The sequence below is a fragment of the Sardina pilchardus genome, chromosome 1, assembly GCF_963854185.1.
Source record: "Sardina pilchardus chromosome 1, fSarPil1.1, whole genome shotgun sequence".
NCBI classification, from domain to species: Eukaryota; Metazoa; Chordata; class Actinopteri; order Clupeiformes; family Clupeidae; genus Sardina; species Sardina pilchardus.
Genome location: NC_084994.1, coordinates 44290923 through 44318262, shown reverse-complemented (window position 1 = coordinate 44318262; position 27340 = coordinate 44290923). Strand labels below are relative to the sequence as shown.

The 27340-nt window shown below is 47.3% G+C and overlaps 1 protein-coding gene across 1 annotated transcript; it reads left to right on the top strand.

Annotated features, from left to right (window-relative positions):
• Positions 1 to 640: 640 nt before the first annotated feature.
• Positions 641 to 25945, top strand: smc3 (structural maintenance of chromosomes 3). Its single transcript, XM_062545646.1, has 29 exons — positions 641 to 812; positions 2038 to 2113; positions 2206 to 2244; positions 2415 to 2482; positions 2955 to 3026; positions 3122 to 3201; positions 3399 to 3477; positions 3609 to 3726; positions 4700 to 4875; positions 5201 to 5281; positions 5543 to 5707; positions 7969 to 8090; positions 8498 to 8711; positions 9233 to 9336; positions 9864 to 9963; positions 10489 to 10649; positions 11201 to 11342; positions 11797 to 11947; positions 12478 to 12630; positions 14832 to 14983; positions 15788 to 15946; positions 17484 to 17591; positions 17809 to 17917; positions 18161 to 18408; positions 20282 to 20494; positions 22233 to 22424; positions 23497 to 23674; positions 24013 to 24119; positions 24779 to 25945. Exons 1-29 carry the CDS (start codon positions 798 to 800, stop codon positions 24848 to 24850), a joined length of 3654 nt encoding a protein of 1217 aa, XP_062401630.1. The 5' UTR covers positions 641 to 797; the 3' UTR covers positions 24851 to 25945.
• Positions 25946 to 27340: the final 1395 nt, after the last annotated feature.

Here is a 27340-nt window from a genome sequence, read left to right as displayed (position 1 = left end):
AGAGGACAGTCTACGTTTCCACGAACAAGCAAAACACATGTGCTTCAATGACACATAATTGTAGAGGCACGACGGAGTCCTTAAAAACGGACCATGTTGCCTTTCCAGGCTCCCATTTGATAAATGGTTGGCGGGATTAATGGGATATTGTCGTCGTACCTTTAGTTTCAAGTTTTTTTTATATAGATCTCACGCGCAGAACCGCAAAGTCTACTATTTTCTAAAACCCAAGAGGGACGGACCGAACCACCAGTTCCAGTCTCATATTAACAGAGGCCGACATTAAACAAATTGATACAGTCAAATACAGCAACTGTAACAACTTACTCACGAAGTCTCTCAAGTCAAATCTCTCTTTGGCGCTCAACTTCGCCCTCACCAAGAATATACCAATCCAAACGGATAGGGAGAGGTGTTGAAACAAATCATAATTTAGATACACTATCTCGTGGAAACATATATCAATAATTGGAAAGTTTTCAAATAAGTTGTGTAATTTTTATATAAACATGCATTAAATCTACACATTTACAAGTTATACGAATATTTATTTTTTTGGGAACGCCAACATCACCTAAAATGCACAGTGAACTCTTCTATTTGTCCCGCCCCTGTCGCCATTTTCGTTGTTATTTCTGTTTTGTCTGGATATTTCGCATAGCTCCGACGTAGCAGAATAGCAAAAAAAGGCTTTAGTTACAAATAAAACTAGCCTTGCCCTTCTTCTCAGTTTTTTGGAGGAGGAGGAGGGTGATTTTCGACTTTTATTCCTGAGGAAAGTCCCTGCATAGACGATCATGTACATTAAACAGGTAGGCGGAGAACTTGCATGTTGTGGAGACGTGTTTCTCGAAATTGGTGCTGCTTGTCAAATGCTGCAAGATCGTTTAGTAATATCACAACTGACAGAGAGATAAATGCCAAATTCTGGTCAAACTTCTATTGAAAGGGGGAACACAAAAGAATGCTAACATATATGTATTTATCATTTGAGACGCAGTTATTATATTAGCCAACATGCTAATGTTCATTCAGCCGGCTAGCAGGAAAATGGCTCGAGCTAACTAGCTCGTGCGTCTGCTAAGTACAAACATGGCTGCTTCAGGCATTTGGTGACCCAATACCCGAGCAACACAGCTTGTTATTCATTTGTAGACAGCTTAGTAGGTCAATTTTGTCCGATGCGGAACACAGATTGTTATTAGCAACGACACCCGTCATATATATTATTTCATTTCTAGTCAGTGTTGTTTTCTTTTAAGCAAGGTAGCTGATTAGCTATCTAGCTATCCTGCTGCAAATAGCTCTATAACGTTAGCCTTCTGAGGAGCTTGTTGCACTCTAGCTAGCTACCGAGCTCACATAGCCATTAACTTGCCCAGATATCTGACAGTTCAAAAGCACACCTAGCGTTACGTGTTTTGATTGGATTCACCAATCATACATGATTTCTTAGTTGTTTCAGGTCTATTCTAACTATTGTGAGGGGGGCGATAGTAGACTAAGTTAGTGTGTCATTTGTGTCTCTGTTATTACATTAGCATAGCTAGTGATAGCAATGTAGCTAGGTAGCTATACTGTAACGTTAACATGACATTGATGAAACTTGTGCATGATTTAAACCGAGGGTTGAGGCAGGTTTGTAAACAAGGATATTGGTTGAGACATTACTTAACCTAAAGACGTTTTTCTAGCATTAGACGTCAATTTATTTGGAATGGTATTGCATAATAACTATGGTAGGCAAAGAGTGACAGTTATACAGGTGTTCAATATGGGTGCTCAATACAGGTGTTCTATAACTTCTCTGGTCCTAAGAGCATGGAGATGTTGCCACTTATCTCAAACAATACCACACAAGTTTGCGTTCATGTCATAGTATGTCAGACATGTAAGAACAGTCCATTCTTCTCCTGCTCATATTGGCACCAGTGTAATATTCTAATACTCCTTAGTGCGGATTATGGATTATTGTTGTTGTGGTGGTGGTGGTCAAGTTCCTGCTTCCTGTTATTAAGTGGACATGTGTATCTGCAGGTCATTATCCAGGGGTTCCGAAGTTACAGGGATCAGACTGTGGTTGACCCTTTCAGCCCAAAGCATAATGTCATCGGTGAGTTGTCCTGTCATTATTTGTCAGTCCATTTGAATGAACAGTCAGGAACGTGCAGCGGATTTATGTCTAACATCTCTCTTTGTTAACAGTTGGCAGAAATGGATCTGGCAAAAGTAATTTCTTCTATGGTAAGTCTATCAGCATCTTGTGGTGTTTTGTGTTTATGACGTTTGTGTGGTGTGTTGTGTGCTGTTTTGTCTGGTGAGTTGATGGCGCTGTGTGTGTTGTTCTATGCCTGCAAGGTGTAGGTGTGTGTGTACATAGTCATTAATGTGTACTGTGCTTATCTTCCTCACAGCCATTCAGTTTGTGCTCAGTGATGAGTTCAGCCACCTCCGTCCCGAGCAGCGTCTGGCCCTGCTCCACGTAAGACCCTCTCTCCTCCTCTCCTCTCCTCTCCTCTCCTCTCCTCCCTCTCTCCTCTCCTCCTTACGATACGGCCCCTCAGCCTGACCATACACTGAGCTCTGTGGAAATAAGCCATCTCTGATATAAACCTGATCCTCTGGTTAAACCTTTTCATGCAGGCTACTAAATATGCTCAGTGCATATATCAGTTTTCTTTCTTACAATTTAATTGTACTGTGTGTTATAAAAAGCACTGTGTTAAGAACAGCACAAATACACCTGAGTGTAAGACTCTTTTTTTAAAAAAAAATTATTCATTTAAATATGTAATTGTAAATATATGAAGTATATGCATGAATAGAAAATATATGCCTGTGCATAATCCTACCTACCATAGATTGTCAGATTAATCTGTGATGTTAGAATGATGTATGGTTAAGCACAGGTCTATGGAAAGTTTGAAATAACAGCAGCATTTCTTCCCTAATAGGAAGGGACTGGCCCTCGTGTTATCTCGGCTTTTGTGGAGATTATATTTGACAATTCTGACAACAGGCTGCCGGTAAGACTTGTCATGACGTTATATTTTAGGATACTTTCAATCCCTCACCCCCTAATAGTTAATTTGAGCATCTTTCGCATGTTCTTCCTCCAAAGATCGACAAAGAAGAGGTGTCCCTCCGGCGTGTCATTGGGGCCAAGAAGGACCAGTATTTCTTAGACAAGAAAATGGTGACGTAAGTGAAGTATTTTGGAAAGATTTTCTACCGTCCTCTAATTTAGTCCTTACTGATATATAACTACTGTGGGGTTAGACTTGTGTGTACCATTACCAGTATTGTGCAGCGTTTGGCCGAGAGTAGGTTGTGTTTTTGAGCTGAGGGTTGGCTGTGTTGACCATTTATTTATTTAATTGGCTTTTGTTGTGTTGCAGTAAGAACGATGTGATGAACCTGCTGGAGAGTGCTGGCTTCTCCCGTAGCAACCCCTACTACATCGTCAAGCAGGGCAAGGCAAGTCCGGCCACTGAGTTGCATTAAAAGACATTAGTAGTACTAACTAATCTTGACAAAAGACAGATCATATTAATGAGATAAAAGAGAAATGTTTGTCAATAAGATTTTGTTTTGTCTTCTGGCCACAGATCAACCAGATGGCTACTGCCCCTGACTCCCAGCGTCTGAAGCTGCTCCGAGAGGTGGCCGGTACCAGGGTCTACGATGAGCGCAAGGAGGAGAGTATCTCACTCATGAAGGAGACAGGTAAACTCACCAGTCTGTAGCCTTGCTTCACGCAAATTGCATCATTCGAGTTACATGCTGCCCATAGACCTTACGCATCTCGTAAGCCTATCGTAAATAAACACGCGTGTAACTAAAATGATTCAAAGGTCTATGTGCAACGTAACTTTGGACGGGAAATTATGAGTGCTTTAGACCCCAATTAACACTGTAATAGTGAACCACAACAAACAACAATCTTGAGATAAATTCAAAAAAGGCATCATCAAAGAGTTAGTAGGCCGGGAGTATTTTGTGGCCATCAAAATCCCTTCGATTGACCTCGGTCATGTTGTTTCATTGTGCTTGCCTAAAAGTTAGGCTTCCTCTTTTTCTCAGCCATTGCACTCTGAGCAGCTGATGACTGACAAAATCAAACGTTTTATGACTGTTGTTGGGGGGAAGGAGGAGAATGCTGATTGCCTAGTTACCACAGCCTTTAGGATAGTTTCTCTGTACAGTGCACTTTACAGAGTTACAGTGCAGCTTACGCGCAAGATTCGACATGTTTCAGATACACCAGGATCATTATTATTTATGAATTCATCAGCCATATGTACACGCACATTGATACGTTAGATTTTCGAGTTACAGGGCCCTGATCTCTAACATGACAGCATGCACTATTAAAGTCTGTTGTTTACGATGGGGAAGTTAAAGAAAGTGATGTCCTGCATGGCCGGTGTAAAGAAAGATAAACACACTCTCAAATAGACGCTGAGGATGGCTGTTTGCCGAAATGCGTCCGTCTTGTACATGCTGTCAGGATAAATAAAAGCACAAGAATATATTTGAGAGTGCGTTTATCTTTCTTTAAACTAGTTTATTTTCTTTTTACGCACCCAAAGAATTTATATAATTCGGAGTTTGAGCACATCCGCCTTTCAGATCTGCATGGCCGGTGTGCCACGGCCCTAAACGGTTGTCTTTGTCGTTATTTCTCCCTCTCCATCAGAGGGCAAGAGGGAGAAGATCAACGAGCTGCTGAAGTACATCGAGGAGCGCCTGCACACGCTGGAGGACGAGAAGGAGGAGCTGGCCCAGTACCAGAAGTGGGACAAGCTGCGCCGCGCGCTCGAGTACACCATCTACAACCAGGAGCTCAACGAGACGCGCGCCAAGCTGGACGAGGTGACCCATCACCCTGTGTTCTAGAACTAGAGACGGGCCTTCCTTGGTCTCAGGGATTGGATCTGAGGTTTATGTTGCCACACTGGTGATAGCATCTGTCTGTGGGAAAATCGATGGGAAAGAAGATGTTCTTGTTTGCAATCATTTTTAAGTTGACTTGTAGAGAGTCCTTGTTGGTGCGAGAAAGTCATAATTTTTGTCCTGTGCGAGAGTGAATCCTCAATAGTGCACAGAAGGTCACTGGCCACGTTTATATGATGTTTTTCATAATGATAGTTTGGGAATTAAAACACTGTGTCTGACTGGTGAATGTTCTGTCCTGCAGTTGTCCACCAAGAGGGAGACCTGTGGAGACAAGTCCAGGCAGCTGCGAGACGCCCAGCAGGATGCCAGAGACAAAGTCGAGGTGAGTGCGTCAACAGTCACCCGTACTCCAGCACACGGGACGGTTTTATGGGGTATGGGGGGGGTTCTAAATCCACAGAATGTGTATGTAGTGTCACTGCCTTGTATCAGTAAGTTGGGGTAAAGCAATTCTGATTCTGATGGGGTTCTAGAGACTTGCACACAGGAAATGTGTCTGTGTGTTTGGCTTTTTGAACTGAACTGAACTGGAAGCCGAAGTTGACCTGTAGTAACCCCTGTGATCCCCCTCGTGCCCCCGCAGGAGACGGAGCGCGTGGTGCGCGAGCTGAAGGCCAAGGTGGCGGCCATGAAGGAGGAGAAGGAGCAGCTGAGCTCGGAGCGGCAGGAGCAGATCAAGCAGCGCACCAAGCTGGAGCTCAAGGCCAAGGACCTGCAGGACGAGCTCGCCGGCAACAGCGAGCAGAGGGTGAGTCAGGGGCCGAGACACACACGCACACGCACACACACACACACACGCACACACGCACACACACACACACACACACACACACACACACACACACACACATACACTCACACACACACCATGTTCAATGCACACAATACAATACAATACATGAAAAGTCAGCTGAGATGGATAGATAGATAGATACTTTATTGATCCCCAAGGGGATGGTCTATCCTGAACATCTGTGTGTAATTAATTTGTTATACATTTTATGTGTGTAAAGTATGCTGGTTTTCAAGGAGCCTTATCTCCTGAATATTCATGTCTCATTACTTTTGCTTGTTTATTTCTTTTTAAATTCCCTATACATGGCCTACACATATGTATTTATATGGTGGTGTTTTTGTGTGTATGTGTGTGCAATGCATATTGAGTGGCTTACAACTCCTTTGGTTGTCCATAAACACATGGGTGAAGGCGCACAGTGTTGTCAACGCCACACACATGCGTTCCTCTCGAGACGGAACAGGTTTCCCACCTGCTTTCTGTTTACGCGTCTTACCACACCACCGCCTAGCATCAAAACCCCAAAACAAACACTCCTCCTCCCACATTATGCCCACGAGACCACTATGCTATGCCATGGAACTGGCCAGCATGCTGGGAGCCCTCTTCCACCTACATGCTTTCCACACACGCTGAGACTTAAACACATGGTGCATCTGCTCATGCAAACACAACGTACATAAATCTGCATGTATATGTTCACCCTCTCGTGGGCAAACGCAACCACACACCCCCTCTCATGGGCAAACGCAACCACACCCCCATCCTTCTGTCTCCTTGTCTCTGCCTCTCTCCTGTGACGTGGACTTGGCTCAAGAGCTGTAATGTGTGTGTGCGTGTGTGAGAGAGAGAGAGATGCCAGCAGGCATGCCATGGCCTAGAGTTGGCAGGGGGAGCGAGCAGGTGCACCTGGCCCCGTTGTTGCCGTGGCGGTGCTGAGGGATGCTGGGATAGGACGCGGGACCTCCGGTGCGTCATTTGCCCTTTGACTCCGCCGAACGTGACGTCTCTTCCAAACGTGAACCCGCCACGTGCCTTGCTCCATGGGGTGTGTGTGTGTGTGTGTGTGTGTGTGTGTGTGTGTGTGTGTGTGTGTGTGTGTGTGTGTGTGTGTGTGTGTGTGTGTGTGTGTGTGTGTGTGTGTGTGTGTGTGTGTGTGTGTGTGTGTGTGTGTGTGTGTGTGTGTGTGTGTGTGTGTGTGTGTGTGTGTGTGTGTGTGTGTGTGTGTGTGTGTGGAAGGGGGACGGACAATTCTCCTCGTCTCCTCTTCTTGCGTATGTGTGACGTGAGCACAGGGGCTGCGCTCTAAACCCGTATCCCAAAATACTGCCAGGGTTGGGTCCTTCAGGCGGCGCCAGCATGGCAGTGCCAGGGCCGTGTCGAGCTGGGTGGGCATAATGTGGCATTAACGATCCAGAAAAGGCTGGATGTGACGTCTTTAATGCAATCGCTCGGCGCGCGATCTTTGGATCTCTTCATTTGAAACGACAAATTGCAAGTGAACGTAACCCTCTTAGAGTGTGGCCTGGTTGATAACGTTATTGTTACACAACCTGTATTGTGGGTAATTGGGTTTGAAATGGCCAGCAACCTAGTTTTGTCAGCGCGCATCCGGACAGATGCGTCATCAAAATGTCATAACCCTCCCGCCGTCACTGTGCTGGTCTCAATTCACTTTTTATTTTTTGCAGCGCAAGGCTTTGGCTGGAATGTTTTATTGTTGTAAGTAAGACCAGACATCGACAGTTTGTTACTGGAGTTAAAAGCTTGCTGATGAAATGGTGTCAAATTGTGATTGGCTCTTTTGTGGGTCTGCAAGACGTGGGCTGTTTTTCATTGATGCAAATTTGTACGTAGATGGCCTGCCTAAAAGGTATTCATTTCGTGGTTGTGTAATCCGGCATGGTGAATTGCTTTCTTCAGCCTCTCGTGTTGCATCTAGTTTACTAATTTGGCAAACTGACCTCGAGTCATTACCGTTAGGTGCTTTGTGAATCACACACACAAGGCAACCTGCACACACACACACCACTTCACACTCTTTTCTTTTCTTTTCTTTTAATCTGTCTTTACCAAGACAATTCAGGAATAATTGTGAATCCTGACTTCCCAGGTGTGCGTGTATGTGTGTAAAGGCTAAGATAGCGCTGTGTGTGTCCCTTTCTCCCACCCCCGTCTGACGGTTTTGTATTCCCCCCTGTGTGCTCGTGTAGAAACGTCTGCTGAAGGAGCGTCAGAAGCTGCTGGAGAAGATCGAGGAGAAGCAGAAGGAGCTGCAGGAGACCGAGCCCAAGTTCAACACCGTCAAGGAGCGCGAGGAGAAGGGCATCGCCAGGTCAGTGCCACGCCTGGACCCCACGTGACGCCACTCAAATGTCCGCTGCTGTTGGTCATCCGAGTGATGCTAAGTGATGGTGGTCAAGTCACCTGTAGCTCAGCAGGGAGAATAAGATCCGAGGTCTATGATTCCATACAGTATGTGTGGCCTTCTATGCTAGAAATATAAATGGATAAAAACAGTAGGCTTGTGGCCATCCTGATTCTCTCTCCCACTCACTTCCTGTCATTCTCTACTGTCCTGTCTTATTAAAGGCATAAAAAAAAACAGCAGGCTTGTAAAAATAGCGCCATGGTGATCATTTTATGTCATGTCATTACCAAATAATGTCCCTAAAAAAACGTGATTTAAATGATGCCTTGTACGGTTTGTCCGTTGCTCACCCCGCTCTGCTCCTTGGTCAGGTTGGCCCAGGCCACCCAGGAGCGGACGGACCTGTACGCCAAGCAGGGCCGCGGCAGCCAGTTCACCTCCAAGGAGGAGAGGGACAAGTGGATCAAGAAGGAGCTCAAGTCCCTGGACCAGGCCATCAACGACAAGAAGCGCCAGATCGCCGCCATCCACAAAGACCTGGAGGACACCGAGGCCAACAAGGAGAAGAACGTGGAGCAGTACAACGTACGTACGACAGACAGACAGACGCCACACGCATGCCCTCACTGTCTGCACTGTGCTGCTGACGCCGACTCAAGAGTACAGGCGGAGGACACATTGGGTGCCTCTCATTTGGTCTTTTATACATCCTCCCTTCCCTCCTCGGTCCTCGTCCTCACTGATCTAGATAACGAATGATGGGGCGGTAACAATGGGATAGTCTATCCAGTGTTAGTTATAGATCGGTGGGAACGAGCCTGGAGGACCGAGCATCGAGGATTGAGGAGAGATGTTGAGAGGCACTCTGATTCAGATCAGCAAAAGAAAACAGTTCAGATGTTAGGACGATAATGCCAAAAGGGGTAAAAGCTTTATTCCGCACTTTGAGGTAGCAGGCAGTATGTATGGAGGGACAAACTCAACATGGCCAGATGGCCATGATCTGTCGGTCTGTATTAGGATGTCTTAGGATGTCTTCGGATGTTTATTTATGTCTGTGTTATACGTTTATTGATTTATTCATCTTTTTATTTGTCCTCGAGCAGAAGTTGGATCAGGATCTGAATGAGGTGAAGACCCGCGTGGAGGAGTTGGACAAGAAGTACTACGAGGTGAAGAACCGCAAGGATGAACTGCAGAGCGAGAGAAAGTAAGTCTGCCTGTGACTCACTCGCTCCCCTGCATCTGTCTACGTGGCTGTCTGAATCCAGGGAGTCTCGAATGAGTCATGTGCTCATCTCTCCCCCATCGATCACGTTTTTCGTTTACGTGCTTATGCTCCTCTAAATAAATTGAAAAAAAAAATAAACAACACAAACAAGGTCTCAAGTCTCAGAGTACATCAAACACATTCTCAAAGGTCAATCTGAAGCGGTCCGCTCACCCTGCTGTTTTAACCCTGGGCACGGGTGCTTCGTGCTTCGTGCGTCGTGCGTGCCTGAGTGTGTGAGCAGAAGAGATTCAAGCAAAGTTGTTAACGACTTTCTGATAAGACAAGGGGATGTACAGTATTACAAACAGCCGTTGGCATTTCTCTAAACTATCTTATGTCTGCATATGGGTGTCAAATAATTTGAGTAGCCTAATATGTACTCGTTCTTTTGTTAAGTTGATGAAGGTATATTTTGGCATGTGTTGAATTTATTTCTGTGTGTGTGTGTGTGTGTGTTCTCACAGCTACCTGTGGAGAGAGGAGAATGCTGAGCAGCAGGCCCTGGCTGCCAAAAGGGAGGACCTGGAGAAGAAACAGCAGCTGCTCCGTGCCGCCACCGGCAAGGTCAGGAGAGACGTGTACACACACACACACACACACACACACACACACACACACACACACACACACACACACACACACACAAACACACACATACTCACAGACACATCAGTCAGGTTCAATGTGGACAGTGCGTGTGAAACCATATTGACCTACTACACTAGCACGGTCACATGTCTGCTAGAGGTCACATTCAGGTCCACCTCCACACACTCTAAAGTGATGTTATCTTTTGGGCACTTGTTCCTGTTTGGGTCTCTCTTGAGTGAGGGTCAGTGAATGACCGTAAGGGTCCATGAATAACCGTAAGGGTCTATGAATGACCGTGAGGGTCAGTTAATGATAGATAGATACTTTATTGATCCCCCAAGGGGAAATTCAAGAAATGAATGACCTTGAGGATCAGTGAATGACCTTGAGGGTCAATGAATGACCGTGAGGGTCAGTGAATGACCTTGAGGGTCAATGAATGACCTTGAGGGTCAGTGAATGACCGCGAGGTTCTGCGGCTCTGCTCTCGCCCCACAGGCCATCCTCAACGGCATCGACAGCATCAACAAGGTGCTGGAGCACTTCCGCCGCAAAGGCATCAACCAGCACGTCATCAACGGTTACCACGGCATCGTCATGAACAACTTTGAGTGTGAGCCAGCGTTCTACACCTGTGTGGAGGTTACAGCCGGAACCAGGTGAGCACGGTTACGTTTCCCTTCGGGTATTATGGGCTGTTGGGTGGATGCAGGTATTGATAGCATTGCCAGCATTGAAAAAAAAAGCATTCAGCTTTGGTCATACCAAATCAAGATTGGATGATTTGGTCAAGATTGAATGATTTGCAGCAGACTTTTTCAAAAAAAAAAAAAATCTGTAAAGGTTATCAGTCTGGGTATGAAGGTTACAAGAAGAGTTTTTAAAAAAAAAAAATTCCATATACTGTATACTCCCTGTAAAACGAGCCTTCCTCAAACTCATACCCAGTGTGCTATTTTTCACACTCCTGAGTGGCCCTGCGCTGAGTGTATTGATTAAACTGACCGACTCACTGCATGTGCTGCCGCTGTTGCTTTCCTGGTAGATGTGTCATCATCTGACTCCTGTGTCCCAGGAGACGCGATGAGTCTTCAGCATCGAGGCTTTTTTTTCTTTCCTTATTTTCTCTTCTTCCACTCATCTTTTCATTATTGTCTTTCACACTTTTGTTTTCCGATGTTTCTCTCCTCCTGCTCTGTCCCCTGCTCAGATTGTTCTACCACATCGTGGAGACGGACGAGGTGAGCACCAAGATCCTCATGGAGTTCAACAAGATGAACCTGCCGGGAGAGGTCACCTTCCTGCCCCTCACCAAGCTGGACGTGCGCGACACTGCCTACCCAGAGACCAACGTAAGAGACCATACACACACACACACACACACACACACACACACACCTACACAGAGACCAACGTAAGAGACCATACACACACACACACACACACACACACACCCCTACACAGAGACAGTGTAAAGGTTGCAGTTTTGCAGTTTTCGATTGTGGTGGCCACCACAGAACATGTACCCTAATGGAGCCTGTCTGCTATCCCATGAAGTATAAGAACATAAATGAACATTTATATGTTTGTTGACTCAGTAATTGCTAATTTGCTAACATCTGATAATATGATAAGAAATGTATTGATTCATGTGCACTAGACACACACACACACACACACACACACACACACACACACACACACACACACACACACACACACACACACACACAGAGAGACAGACACAGAAATGTGTTGATTTAGCACTAGATGGAAGACTGCATGTCTTTTTTCTTCTCTCCACAGGATGCCATCCCGATGATCAGCAAGCTGCGCTACAGCACCAACTTTGACAAGGCCTTCAAGCATGTGTTCGGCAAGACCCTCATCTGCCGCAGCATGGAGGTGTCCACTCAGCTGGCCAGGGCCTTCACCATGGACTGCATCACTCTGGAGGGTACGGCCAGATTATTATGCTCTGATGACAACGCTTGAGTTCTTTTCAGATTCAAAGGGCCTGAAGGGGTTAACTGGGTTTACCGTAATTTCTTGACTATTAGCCGCAGCTTATACTTTGATTTTGCAAAATATCTTCTGCTATGAGGTTAATACATGGGGGCAGTTAATATGGTTTTGTTTCTTTTAACTTGCAAGAAACACTGTCCTGCGACTTATACACAATGCGGCTTATATTCGGGAAATTACTACTGTATACGCTCTGATGACAACGCTCGAGTTCTTTTCAGACTCAAGGGCCTGAAGGGGTTAACTGGGTTTAGGGTCGCTTATGCAGGGCATCTCCAGTTTACTCAAGGAATGGCAGAACCAGAATGGAGAAGGATTCCATTTTGTTGTATGCACCAATGAAAACACTTCAAATTCATTATGTTGTCTATGATGAGGGTGGTGGTAGAAATGTATCTGGATTGAAATGCGTCTATAAACAGTGCTTATATGGCGTGTGTGTGTGTGTGTGTGTGTGTGCAGGTGACCAGGTGAGTAGCAGAGGTGCGCTGACGGGCGGTTACTACGACACGAGGAAGTCGCGTCTGGAGCTGCAGAAGGACATGAGGAGAGCCGAGGAGGAGCTGAGCGAGCTGGAGGCCAAACTCAACGAGAACCTGCGCCGCAACATCGAACATATCCTTCAGCACATTTTACACACACAAAAACACACACACACACACACACACACACATGCACACTCTCTCTCACACACACACACACACACACTCAATTGTAGTTCTGTATGTGTGCCTGTGGATATCCAGGGACATTTGTACACAAAGTGTGATCACATAGTGCTTGTACAGACCAGGTGCATGCATGCTCATTGCTCACAGTCTTTTCATGTATTTAGTCTGCTACACACACATGGCACTACATGTGGTGGTGAAAGTTAGAATGGCTCTCACGTCAGTAAGGTCCTCCTGCCTGGGTGAATCTGAATGATTGATTTGCCTGCTGACTGCCTCACAACAGTCGGAGCAGTTTGTCCCAGCCGGTGAGCGTCATTGTGCGGCGATGCCAAACCGCTTGCCCTCCCACTGCAGTCAGGAGGAAATCTGGCTGCCCAGATGACCTGTAGTGCTCCCAGTCTCTGCACAGCGCCTGCACTTGCCTGTGCGTGTGTGTGTGTGTGTGTGTGTGTGTTGACTAAACCAGCAGGTGTGATGGTAACCTGCCTCAGAAACAGAGGGGTGGTGATTCATCTGTTGTGTGAGTCAGATTGACGCCCTCTGCCCCCTCACCACACGCGCTCTCTCGTTCTGTCTTCCCCTCATCCATCCCTCCCTCCCTTCTCCTCCTCTCTCCAGCCCTTCCCCCCATCCAGTCCTACTTTCTCTCTTCCTTTCATCCCTCTCTCCAGCCCCCCCGCCATCCACCCCCACTCTTCCTCCATTCATCATCTCTCTCTCTCTCTCCCTCCCTCCCTCCCTCCCTCCGTTGACATGACTGCCCTTGGCCCTAATGAAAGATTGGACTGGAGTTGGAGGGGTTGGGGTTGTTGCCAGCGCTCGGTCTGTGCTGCTCCTAATCCGAGGCTGATGACATCAGGGCGTTTGGGAGTGCGAAGGAGCAAAGTGCAGGTGCCCTGCTGGAGGTGGAGTATGAGTCATATGGCAGGGAGCGGGGGGGGGGGGGGGGGGGGGGTGCTGGTGTGGAAGCATGTGTGGATGTGGATTGTGTGGGTGTCTACACATATGTAGAGAATGTGTGTGTGTGTGTTTGGCGTCTGTTAGTATGTGGATTGTGTGTGGATAGCGTGCCTATTTTGAGCAGGCAGGTCGTTATAACTGTGTGTGTGTGTGTGTGTGAGAGAGAGAGAGAGAGAGAGAGAGTGTGGGTGGGTGGGTGGGTGGTTGGACGAGCTGATGACACGCCGCCATATGTGGATCGCAGCGGTGACTCACTGGAGCAATCAATTATTTAAAAGTGTGTGTGTGTGTGTGTGGTGGTGTGCTTATTCTTTCACACCTGTGCTCTAGAGATCGGCAGCGCCCCCCTGGGGGATGGTGCTCGTCAGGGGCTATTTTCTGCTCCTCTTCCTGCGCTCCCCCCCGAAGCGGGCGCTTGGCGGTGGCCACCGTCGCCTCTCTCGGTGCTCAGGGAAACTGCCGGTAATTGGGTTGTCAGCGGCGAGCGGTTGGTGGGCCGTCGCTCCAGCGTCGTCACCAGAACGGCGGCGCCCTTTGATCGGGGAAAAGTGATTCACTCCCTCCCTCCTCCTCCTCGCTTTCCTCCCTCCCCCTCGCTTCCGTGCCGTCATGGTGCTCGCCGGGTCACATTCTCACTGTGTCATGCCGTGCCTGGGGTTGATTTTGATAGTTGATGGTAAACAGTAGGTTTCCCTTTTCCAAATGGATTATGGGTAGCCCGGTACAACCAGGCCTAAAGTGAACCTCTAGTGGATGTACAGTATATGGTCTGGTCTGGCTTCACTGAAGATTCTCTCCAGGCATTGCATCCTAATGGACATAGACCTAATGTTCATTTTTAAACTATTGAACCAGCCTTTAATAGGATTGCTGTACTTGCTACTTCCCCACTTACAATGGGCGTTGATATCTTAGGCTTTTCCCATTGGCAGCAAGACAGCAATGCCTTTGCCCTCAGTCGATAACATTATTGTAGGTGGTGATTGTGCAGAAGTGAATTGTTCAGATAGGACTTAGACCTTTTATTTACCGCCTCTGCATTTCTTTATGATCAGTAAATTAGCCAAGTCCTCCATTTCTGTCCGTTTGCCCCCGTGAATAAAATTCTGACGTGTGCACAGCTCACATTTGTACTGTTGGCATGATGGGATGTGTAGTTTTCTCCCTTAACCCCCAACACACGCATCAACAACGAGATCGACCAGCTGATGAACCAGATGCAGCAGATCGAGACCCAGCAGAGGAAGTTCAAGGCGTCGCGCGACAGCATCCTGTCCGAGATGAAGATGCTGAAGGAGAAACGCCAGCAGTCCGAGAAGACCTTCATGCCAAAGGTAGGCCTCCCGCGATTGGCCACTCAGGAGTCTGAGGCGGAGCCTGGTTTTACATTTACATCCAGTCGTTTAACAGATGTGTAGCTCCGTGATCTTGGGTGTCGTTTGGACCTTGCTCTTCTGCCAGTGGAATCTCAGAACCACAACAAGGTTTTCACAACCAGTGGTCCTACGTCATCTTGTCAACAACAGGCCCTAAACAGGCGTCACACACGGAAATAAAAAGATCATGGCAGCGTTACAATAGGAGATGTTATGAGATTTGCCGATGCGGTGACCTCCCCCCCCCCCCCATTTAGCAGTTCTGTGTGAGCCTGCTGTAAGCTAAATTGTCAAGGGAACATTACGTGGATTAAAGGCTAATTAAGATGTTAGGCTTCCACATACCTTCAGATTCAAGGCGGATTAAAGGCAGGGTAAGGGAGTTGTATCGGGGACCCTGTAATTGTGTTGGTGCCACTGACCTATTAATACTTTAGCCCTGGTGACACACGCCGAGCCCCTGTAGACCTCTGAGTGCACTAACAAGGCTTCTGAGACCTGCTGGTGAGCTGTCAGGCCTCTGTGTGTGTGCCCTGCATGGAAAGTCAACCCCTGTGGTCACACACACACACACACACACACACACACAGCTGACATCGAGTCGTGACCTTCTCTCTGTCCGTCTTCTCTTCACCTCTGCCTCCCCTCATCACTCTCTTTCTCCCCTCTTCTCGTCACCCCTCTCTCTCTCTCCTTCCTTCTTCTCGTCACCTCTCCTCATCTCCTCATCTCTCATCTCTCTCTCCCTCTCCCCTCTCGCAGCAACGCAGTCTGCAGAGTCTGGAGGCCAGCCTGCACGCCATGGAGTCCACGCGGGAGTCGCTGAAGGCCGAGCTGGGCACCGACCTGCTGGCGCAGCTCAGCCTGGAGGACCAGCGCCGCGTCGACGACCTCAACGACGAGATCCGCCAGCTGCAGCAGGTGCGTCCCGTCCAGCAGGGGAGAGAGGGCTGTCGGAGGGCCCGTTTTTAGATTTGTTTTTGGTTTTGTTTTGTTTTTTTCAAGTCAAGTGGTCAGCCAAAGGGCTGTCGGAGGGCCTGTTTTGGATTTGTTTTTGTGTTTTCTTTTTTTTTCAAGTCACAAGTGGTCAGCCAAGACACATTGCGGTTTACGCGTGTATTTATTCAAAGGATATGTGGTCAAATGCATCACAAGCAACCTTGGCAAGAGGGTTTGAGTGATCGGATCACAACGCGTCTCGCTGATTGTTTACATTTGTATTTAGATCACCCAAGACACATTTCAAAACCAAATGTAAGCGGGGTCTGAGAGAGCAAGTGCCTCACGTTGAGTGCAGTGTACTGTATATTGCTTTGTTAGTGCAGAACCTGATGGTTTATTCAGCATGACGGACTTATTGACGACATTTTACTTAAGAGACCCTGGATCCTGGGAAGCACAAAATCATCTGAAATAATCTACTACTCTAATCTCTGTTGTTAAAGCAAGTACATAAATATTTACTTTTGAGACATAAGCTAACTATTTTGAGCAAGTTAGTTACACACTTTTGCAGGTTATCCACTGTGCAGTGCAGTTTGTACTAGTTTTGAGAAATGCCGTTTCTATTGTGCAAACATTAATGATGATTCAAGAAATGCACTAAAGCGACTGAGGAAAAACTGTGCATCTCTAACAAGAGTTTTTATGAACTAATACTTGAGTGAGAGCCAGTTCTGTACATGTAAAGTTTTCCACTTCAAGGGGGGAGTGCCATATATTTCTGCTCTTATTTTTGGCCCGGCCGTCTCTGAAACTCTCCTCTGCGTGGGGAAGCCCTCGTGTTGCTCTGATTGCGTTTGAGTGGAGAGGCCTCTGCAGCCGAGAGCTCTCGTTAGCCCACTGCTCTTTGAGCCTCGCTCCCCGTGCTTACCACCCACCACCAAACACGATCTGTGTGTGTGTGTGTGTGTGTGTGTGTGTGTGTGTGTGTGTGTGTGTGTGTGTGTGTGTGTGTCCACGCGCACACAGCTGTGCCCCATTATCACCTAAAGCGGCTCACCCGCCCGGCCCGGCTCATTGTTGCAGACGTGTGTGTGGGCAGCAGGGGTCCGCGGGCCGCTCTCGTCTCCTGGATAAACCCTCACACCGCACGCTCTCCCTTTGTCTCCGCACGGCCTCTGGAGGGAGGCTACTGAATATCATTAGTTGCATAACTGCGGGCCTTTTTTGTAGTCTGACTGTGTGTGTGTGTGTGTGTTTAGTTTATCTGTATGTTTGTGTGTGTTCAGATCATCTGTGTATGTATGTGTGTGTGTGTATGTGTGTGTGTGTGTGGTGGCCCTGCGGACTCCCTTTTATGGCTCTAATGAAAGGTGCTAATTAAGCAGGTCGTGATCATCATGTGTCAGTAGGCCATCAGGGGGATGGACAGACGAACCTGACTCACTCACATGGATTATGTAACGCTTGTTTGTGTGTGTGTGTGTGTGTGTGTGCGTGTTGTGAATGATGACAGGATAACAGACAGCTGCTGAATGAGAGGATTAAGCTGGAGGGCATCATGACCAGGGTGGAGACGTACCTGAACGAGAACCTGCGGAAGCGTCTGGACCAAGTGGAGCAGGTGAGTCTGACCGCCATCTTGGACATCATCAGCTGCACCGTCTCTGAACACGCGTGTGTTTTGGATGCTGATTTGTTTTTGGTTGTTATTGTACGGTTATCGGACGTGTGTTAGTCCGGCGTGTGTTGTCTATGCATTTGTGGCTCTTCATGGTTCTTTGTTTGTGTGTGTGTGTGTGTGTGTGTGTGTGTGTGTGTGTGTGTTTGCACGCACCCAGGAGCTGAATGAGCTGCGGGAGACTGAGGGAGGCACTGTGCTCACAGCCACCACCTCTGAGCTGGACGGCATCAACAAGCGCATCAAGGACACCTTGGCCCGCTCGGATGGTACAGCACCTGCACCTGTCTCCGCCCTCTATCACATAACCTCTCCCTCCACTCTTCACTACTACCCCCACATATTACCATTTCATAACATAAGCAAAAATGGCCTGGCATGCTCAATGTATTAAATGATTCTTAATAAACCTTAGGATGGACTGACATGCATACAGAGCCCTTTCTACGGGAAAACAAAGTGGTTTTGTGGTTTGTGATTTTGTCTGTACTCTCGTCGTCCACCTCCCCCAGACTTGGACGGCCTGATTGACAAGACGGAGGTGGAGATCAAGGACCACATCAAGAGCATGGACCGCTGGAAGAACATCGAGAAGGAGCAGAACGACGCCATCAACCACGACACCAAGGAGCTGGAGAAGATGACCAACCGGCAGGGCATGCTGCTGAAGAAGAAGGAGGAGTGCATGAAGAAGATCCGCGAGCTGGGCTCCCTGCCGCAGGAGGCCTTCGAGAAGTACCAGACGCTCACGCTCAAACAGGTGAGCCTCACTCAGCCCGTGCATTTAGAGGGACATATTTGCGCTACTGCCATCTTCATCTTGATGCCTTCAAGTTTATTGTTTTTTTTTTGTTTTTTTTTACATTTTCTTGAGTCCAAGTTTGATTCCAGTCTTTGTTTCTGTATTCCTGTACCTGTCTCATCAGGTGATGGTTACAGATTCCACCGACATTTGTTCCTTTATTTTTGATTTTTCAATCCGAGTCGTCCTTGCATTCTTGAACTGTTCTCTCGTTTTAGCCGGTACGAGCACGCTACCTTTCTGGCATTATTTCCTCTTTCTTAGTTTTGAAGGGCTACTTCCTTCTTTCCCTCTCGTGGACTGTTCTGGTCGTGACTGTTTCCTCTTTGAGCCTCCAGTCCAGCGTTTTTTAATGACTCTATTCTGAGATCCCTCATTAGCCTCCTCTGCTCTGATGTCCTCGCCTGTTTCTAGTGGGTTCCTCTTCTCTACTATACCCCCAACTCATTCTAGTGAAGTTTCTTTGCCAGTTCTTCTGCACCATTTCATCTTGTTGTCCCTCCTCCTCCTCCTCTTTCTCTGACTCACCTCCTTCTCCTATCCTCCTTCTCTCCTTCTCTGACTCACCTTCTCCTCCTCTTCTCCTCCTTTTCTGACTCTCTTCCCTCTCCTCTCCTTCTCTGCCTCACCTCCTTCTCCTCTCCTCTGCTGTCCTCTCTTTTTCTGACTCGCCGCCTCCTCCTCTCCTCACCTTCTTTTCTGACTCACCTCCTCCTCCTCCTCCTCCTCCTCCTCTCCTCTTCCTCCTCCTCCACACCCCACGCCTCTGTTTTCCCTCTCCACTCCAGCTCCTCTCTTCTCAGTCTCCTCTGGTTTACTTTTCTCCACCACCTCCTCCTCTACTGTCTGTAGTCATCATCTGTGCTGCGGCGCTGAGGTGTCACATCCCTCCCACACGAGGGTGACTCAGACCCCCACTGCCCCTCACTCTGGACTCCTAAGTGTGTGTGTGTGTGTGTGTTGTATGTGTTGAGGAGAGAAAGGGAGTGTGTGAGTGAGTGACAGTGGGAGAGGCAGAGAAAGAAAGTGTGTGTGTTTGTGTGACTGTGTGACTGTGCATGTGTCCTTGAGCATCTCTTTGACCAAGAGACAGAGAGTGATAAAGGTGTGTGTGTGTGTGTGTGTGTGTCCGAGAGAAAGAGGGAGAGAGAAAAGGCTTGAGAGTTGTGTGTGTGTGTGTGTGTGTGTGTGTGTCTGTGCGCGCACATCAGTGAAAATGTGGGTGAGCAAGAGAGACGCGTGGGATGTTCATATCTGCAGTGAGGGAGGTAGGGCGCCTGACCTTCTTCCTTGGATGCTAGAAATATCTCCAGCCTTATGCAACGCGTCGAGTGGCCTGTAGGGCGGGGCCGACTCCGCTCCACTCCGTGGGCAGCAGCCTGCCGAGGGTCTGGCCAGCGCATCGCAGCCAGCACTGTTCCTGTGATCACACACATACACACACACGCACACACACACACACAGCGCGTCAATAACAAAACACTTAAGTGCTTTGATCACAGCGATCATTGTGTTCACGGTTCATGGCCAAGGGGCACGACTGACTTGTTTTGAAAAGAAGTTTCCTTCCAACTGATGGAGACCGTATCTTGACAACAGATCAGTGACATAACACCCAAACAATTCTTATTTGTAAGATGATTGTCTACATGAATAATATCGTGCTTTATGTGAAGACAGCTGGCTTGGTTGTTTACATCACTTTGTCTCTAGCAGATTGTTATGGTTACAGTACGTGGGTGGTAGTTGCTTACATTCAAATGGATATGGATGTATGATATATTACATGGATGTGTTGTTCACCTGCGTGCCTGTTGTTTCTGGCCTGCAGCTCTTCCGTAAGCTGGAGCAGTGCAACACCGAGCTGAAGAAGTACAGCCACGTCAACAAGAAGGCCCTGGACCAGTTTGTCAACTTCTCCGAGCAGAAGGAGAAGCTGATCAAGCGACAGGACGAGCTCGACCGCGGCTACAAGTCCATCATGGAGCTCATGAACGTGCTCGAGCTGCGCAAATACGAGGCCATCCAGCTCACCTTCAAGCAGGTACGAGCTCTCGACTCCCCTCAAGACGGGTTCAACCTCTCGTCTCGTGTTTAGACTCTTGACTCTGTCTCTCCTTATTGTGCGAGTTCTACACGCAGATGTTCACTGGTTAGTGGTACAAACTCTCCATCTGCTCACTCAGAGCTGCGTGTAAATTCGTGAACATAGGAAAACGTTTGCAAACAGTAAACAACAATATTGCAAACAGGCTGAGGTAGACTATAGGTGCATTCGAATTCGCAAACATAGGCAAACGTTTACGGACGCAAACAGTTTTCCATTAGCCTTGAGTTTTCGGCGAACGTTTGCGAACAATCGCAAACAGTCTGAGGAGGTAGTTCTCCGCGACTGTACAGTAGAACTGGACGCGATTTGACAAAGGCAGCAATGCAATTACCGTTGAAATAGGATGTTAACACCACATTATTTAAACCCTCTGTAACTGTGCAAAGAAAACATGTTCACCACGATCGTTTGCTGCCGTTTGTCAAATTGGAATGCAACTTCGTTCTCAGTTGGCCCTGGATGAAGTGTGACCACTACAATGTAATGTTTACGCTACGCTGTTCAAATGTAACTGTTCACAGAAAGCATACCGTACTTGCCCATTTTGAACGCACCTCTGGTTTGAGCGTGCTGTTCCTTAGTGCTCCAGCGCTAGAGCTCTGTGTTGCGGAGCAGGTCGAATACATAAGTCTCTGGAAATAAACCAGCACGTCTCTATTGACTTCAGCCGTTTGCAGCATCACTTTAATTAGAGACTCACCAAGTTAATCATCTTAATGCAGTTAAACAAAGGAACACCACATTCTGTTCTCAAAAGGAAGCGGGCGGTTGGCCATAGACACGTAGGCAGAGCCAACTTCGCCAGCCAAAACAGTGACTTGTTTTTTATAATGGAGATCAGTGGGTGTTGAACAAGCGTTTCATGCTGTTCCCTGCTTGAAATAACCTCTCTGGCCAAAAAATAGTGTTAATGGAAATCATGTTTATGTTCATGCTTTTTTTGCGACTTACATCAATAAACATTTTGTTAAAATGAACAGTTTTGGTCAAGTCATATAGCTTAATAAAAATCACAAGCCACACATTTGTAAGATATAAGTTAGGTGAGTCTTTAGATGCCTTTTGAAGATCCCAAAACTATCACTAGAACAAAGAGCAGTATCATTCTGCCGACGAGGAATCACAGAAGAAAATAGTCTTGACTGTGTCCTGTTAGTGTTGATGGAGGGCCGACAGAGGCCGGCGCTCATCAGAGGGCCACAGTGGACGACAGGGGACGGAGAGCTGTATCAAGTGAATAAACTAAACGGTAATTTGTCACGGAGCTGAACCAGAGAGGGTTAAAACGGAGGGAGAGGCGCAAACGTTCGACCATTTCCGTGTTCTGTTTTTGCAGGGAAGGGGGGCAAAACGAAGGTTATGCATATAACCACGGTTCTATGAGTTTCGGATGACCGCCAGAGGCGGTGCTGAAAGCACCGCCTCTGGCGGTCAGGAGAAACGAAATAGAATCCCCCTTTAAGCAGACCTAGAAAGTGACGTTACGTTTTAACTGAACTGCATGCCAATCTGACAGAGACCGATATCTCACTATGACATCTTTGCGACACGCCTCTTTAAGCAGACAGGAACTGTTTGAATTTTGCCTCCATAGAGATGCATTATGTTGCTCTATCTTGTCAGTAATGAAAGATCTTTGGCTGAACTGGTTTGTCTGCCATGTGTACACCAGGTGTCTAAGAACTTCAGCGAGGTGTTCCAGAAGCTGGTGCCCGGCGGCAAAGCCACGCTGGTGATGAAGAAGGGCGACGCTGAGGGCAGCCAGTCGCAGGATGAGGGCGAGGGCGGCACCGACAGCGAGAAGGGCACCACCTCCCAGAGCAGCGTGCCCTCGGTCGACCAGTTCACCGGAGTGGGCATCAGGGTAGGTGGACAGAACACTCACTCAGTACGCAGAGTAGTCAACCAGTTCACTGGAGTGGGCATCAGGGTAGGTGGACAAAAAACTCGACCAGTTCACTGGCGTGGGCATCAGAGTAGGTGCACAAAACACGCACTCAGTACGCAGAGTAGTCAAACTTGTTTTATTTATTAATAATTTGTATTAGTCATTTCACTCAGTGGATACTTGAGTTCGTTAGAAGTCTATTGAGAACGACATCTAAAATATTTTATCTGATCTGATGAATTTAAGTGATTCATCCGAATCTGAGAGTTTTTTTTTTCCCTTGTCATTGTTGCCTAAAGTGTTTGGCCTTCGGGATTCAGTCTCTGTACAGCGCCTTGAGATAATGTAACCGTTAACTGGCGCTATATAAAGAAATGAAATGAATCATATTAAGCAGTTATGAGTGTTTCAAGAGACATTTGTACTCTTTTGCAGGATAATTGTCTTAGATAATATGAGTTGGAGGAAGATAAACTAAAAGCACACACTTATCCTCGCTCTCCCACTCATGTTCTCTCCTCCCGCCCTCCCTCCTTCTGTCTCTCTCTCTCTCTCTCCTCCTCCTCTCTTGTTCTCTCTCCAACCTGTCTGTCTCTCTCCTCCTCCTCTTGTTCTTTCTCCAACCTGTCGCTCCCCTTCTGTCTCTCTCTCCTCCTCCTCTCTTGTTCTCTCTCCAACCTGTCTGTCTCTCCCCTTCTCTGTCTCTCTCCTCCTCCTCTCTTGTTCTCTCTCCAACCTGTCTGTCTCTCCCCTTCTGTCTCTCTCCTCTTCCTCTCTTGTTCTCTCTCCAACCTGTCTGTCTCTCCCCTTCTGTCTCTCTCCTCCTCCTCTCTTGTTCTCTCTCCAACCTGTCTGTCTCTCCCCTTCTGTCTCTCTCTCCTCCTCCTCTCTTGTTCTCTCTCCAACCTGTCTGTCTCTCCCCTTCTGTCTCTCTCTCTCCTCCTCTCTTGTTCTCTCTCCAACCTGTCTGTCGCTCCCCTTCTGTCTCTCTCTCCTCCTCCTCTCTTGTTCTCTCTCCAACCTGTCTCTCTCCCCTTCTCTCCCGCAGGTGTCGTTCACAGGGAAGCAGGGTGAGATGAGGGAGATGCAGCAGCTCTCTGGAGGTCAGAAGTCCCTGGTGGCTCTGGCTCTCATCTTCGCCATCCAGAAGTGCGACCCGGCGCCGTTCTACCTGTTTGACGAGATCGACCAGGCGCTGGACGCCCAGCACAGGAAGGCCGTGTCAGGTACTCCACACCTTCACCTGCGCGCGGACGCACTGTCCGATACCAGCACGGCTAATCTCAGCCATTTGATTTGTTTATACTTGATGGAAGCTTGCGAAGTGCAGTGGGGGGGGGGGCGGTTTTACACCTACCTCTATTCATTAATGATTTACAACGCATGTCCAATACTATAATGTATTAAAGAGTGAAAAAAACACTTCCACTTACAATTAGCAAAGCATTGTTTTTGGAGTATTTTGAATTTTGGCTCCAGATTGGCACATGGTTGAATGTTCATGCTGGACGTCGTAGTTTTCCCGATAGCTCCTTCATGGTGTCTCTCTCTCTGGTGTCCTCAGACATGATTGTGGAGCTGGCCGGCCACGCCCAGTTCATCACCACCACCTTCAGGCCCGAGCTGCTGGAGTCGGCCGACAAGTTCTACGGCGTCAAGTTCAGGAACAAGGTAACTGGGCCCCAGCCTGCACCGTACGCCGGCGACCCGGGTTCGATTCCCGCCCCGTGGTCCTTTCCGGATCCCACCCCTGCTCTCTTTCCCATTCACTTCCTGTCGATTCTCCACTGTCTCTATCATTAAAGGCATAAAAAGCCCAAAAATATACCTTTAAAAAAAAAAAAAAAGGAAAGAAAAAAGGTAACTGAAAATGGGCTGAAATGTAGAGGCCTCCAGAATCACATGCTTCTGTACGGGTACCGCTCTTGAAAACTGTTATTGCAGATTGATATGTAGCTGTTCCCCATGTCGTTAACCATTGAGAATCTATAACAGTCTAGGTCGTTAAGAATTTAGAGTGTCGATAAAGACGAAGCCGGGTGAATTCAGAAAAAGGCCATTGTAGGCACAGACTTATTGTATCATTGTCAGTGTTATCATAAGCTTGCATGCTCTCTAGTTATGAATGCAGAGTTTTGCTCTATGGCTGTGTGGAGTGGTGAATGAAGCGGATGTTCATCGATAATTTGAATGTTAGAAGTCGTGCAGCACCAGTGGATGTGCTTGTCAACTGAAATGTCACGGAATGACACTCAAGGCTGTATGTGTGTGTGTGCGCCGCTTGTTTCTTCATCTATTTGTGTGTTTGTGTGTTTGTTCTCGCCCCACAGGTGAGTCACATTGATGTGATCTCGGCAGAGCAGGCCAAGGACTTTGTGGAGGATGACACCACTCACGGCTGAGAGGCCACCCTCGCTTTCTTGTCCTCTTCGCCCCCCCCTCTCTCTTTCTCAAGCCCAAACCTACACCAACACCCATCAGCTCTCGCAGGTTATCTAGGAGCCCATGGTTCCACCTACAGGTCGGCGTAGAAAGGTATTTTGGACTTTGAGTGGGTACATGTTCCGCAGCCCTAAATCTGTTCTAGGATCACAGGCCGCCACAGGGTTTGCCTGTAGAACCAACGGTGTATTTAGATGTGGGTTTCGGTAAGATGACTGGAGAGGTTTGGGACGTCCTGTAAAGAGTTGCTTTTTTATTACAAAAGAAAAAAAAATCATTTTAGCTCTTTTTGTCTGTCATATTGTTAGAGGTTTGTTTATTTCCTTTTTTTTTTTTTTTTTTTTTTTAAGAAAAAGAAAATAAGAAAAAAGGCTGAGAGGCATGATTTTTCCAGATCAGAAATGTGCTATTGGCCTTGTTGTGCTTCTGTCCAATGGAGTTTCTTAATCCGAGGTTATCCACAGTTACATTGGCCATTTTTCTTTTTTTTTTAAAAATGCTTCCAGTGCTTTTTAAATCCCATTTAAACAATGTTACATTTCAATGAGAGGACCTGGGAGGTGAATAGACTGGTGAAATGTGAATAGAGCACCACACCCTGCCACCATGTACATACAATAGCATTGTTTTACCCAAATTTAGGTTTCTCTTGGTAGTTGGTGCCAGAAGTGTCTGTTCCCAGGAAGTGAGATCTGAAAACATTCACTTAACCTTGTTTAAAAAGCCATGGTTATAGTATCAGAGAGAAATACCCCATTACCCTTGCAATTTAAGCTACGAGTCAAACATTGCCTTTTATACTTCCGATACAATACATCTATTGATCTTTCTTTTTTTTGGTCTAGTACTTCTCTTGATACGTTTTTTTAAAGATATATATTTACATATATTGGTTGGTGTTTGTTTTTTTGAATCATTGTTATGTTTACAATGTCTTTGCATTCCCTGCCATAGGCCACTGCTGTATAATGAAGCTAGTTTAAATCCTGTATTTGTTTGAATTTGTGTTTTTCTCTGTTATTAATTGGAAACAATAAACTCACTTTTAAAAACTAGACTTCTCAAAGCTCATTCAGCTCTCCCCAAGACTCGTCTATTTCATGTTAATTGTACTAGAGCTACCACTAGGTGGCACTGTTATCTTCTACCTTTTTTCCCCTCAAGAGCTACTTTGACAAAAATGAACATGGCCGAGATGCAAACAACGATCACTGTCTTATATTAGTAGTAGCATAGCTGATCACCATTCAAAACAGCTGAATACATTTGGTATGTGTTTTAAGCTGCCTTTGCTTCTTTTACCCTCTCTGTAGAATGGGAATATGACTTGATAGACATTTTAAACAGGTTTCTTAAATTGACTGTGTTTCAGGTTAATTATCATCCTTGTCCCTTTCGTACTCAGAAACAGGAGGGGAGCTTCTGGTGGCTTCCACGCTCCCTGTTGGAGACCCTTGTTCCAATGTATAACAGGATTTAGAGCTTTTGTTAGAGGTACCGTGAAGCAGTGATGACTCATGGTTTTATTAATATGGCTAGTTGAGCTCCATGCACATTTGCGGCACACAAATTGCCCCTGATGTGTGAAACAGGTTGGGCGTCCAGTCCACTTTTCTGCTGATTCTTACCCCTGCGCTCCCCGACATACTTCCTAAAAGCTGACCCCCCCACACTGAGTCATAGATCACGCAGAGATAACAACAGCTCACTCACCAACTGACTAATTTGCAAGCCAGTGGCAATCTTGTTCTCTCTCCAAGCGCCAGCGTTCTCGCGAGGCGTGCGGCGTGACGTCACCGTGCCAGTGCGGAGGGCACAGGTGCCAGTCAGAGTCATCCCCCCCCTGAGAGGTGAGTCACTCTCCCTCTTCCCGCTTCACATGTCATCTGGCCGCCTTCACCCGCCGCGCAACGCCCCGGCTCTCCTGCCAGGTTGACTTGTCAGCTGATCCAGCCGGCCCCGTGTCCAAGAGGCCCTGCCCTTCGGCTCGGCACTGTCTACCCCCCCCCCCCCCCACACACTTCCCCCCAATGCCACCACTCTCTATCCAAATGTCAGCTCAGCTGACCGTCCCCCAAATCATTTCTCCCTGCCACGCCACCCCTCTGTCCGCGGCCAGCTCCTGATCCAAGGTCTGGCGGAGTCCTCACCTGTCTCGTTTGGCGAGGCTCCTGTCTGGACGGACAGCCGCGGTGCCTGTGCCAGCTGATCCCATGCTCACGCGCGGCGCACTGATGACTTAAACTTCAAGAACAGGCCGCTCTTTATTTGGACCGGCCGCCCACAGACTATTATCTACAGATGATTATTAACAAACTATTACTAACTATTGTAGCAATAGCTATTGTTCATTGGTTTGTTTGTTGTCCCCAGCCAGGTCTTAAAAAGAATAAAAGAGCACTTAAAAACAAAACAAAACAAAACGAACAACAAATATCTAAGCTGTGCAA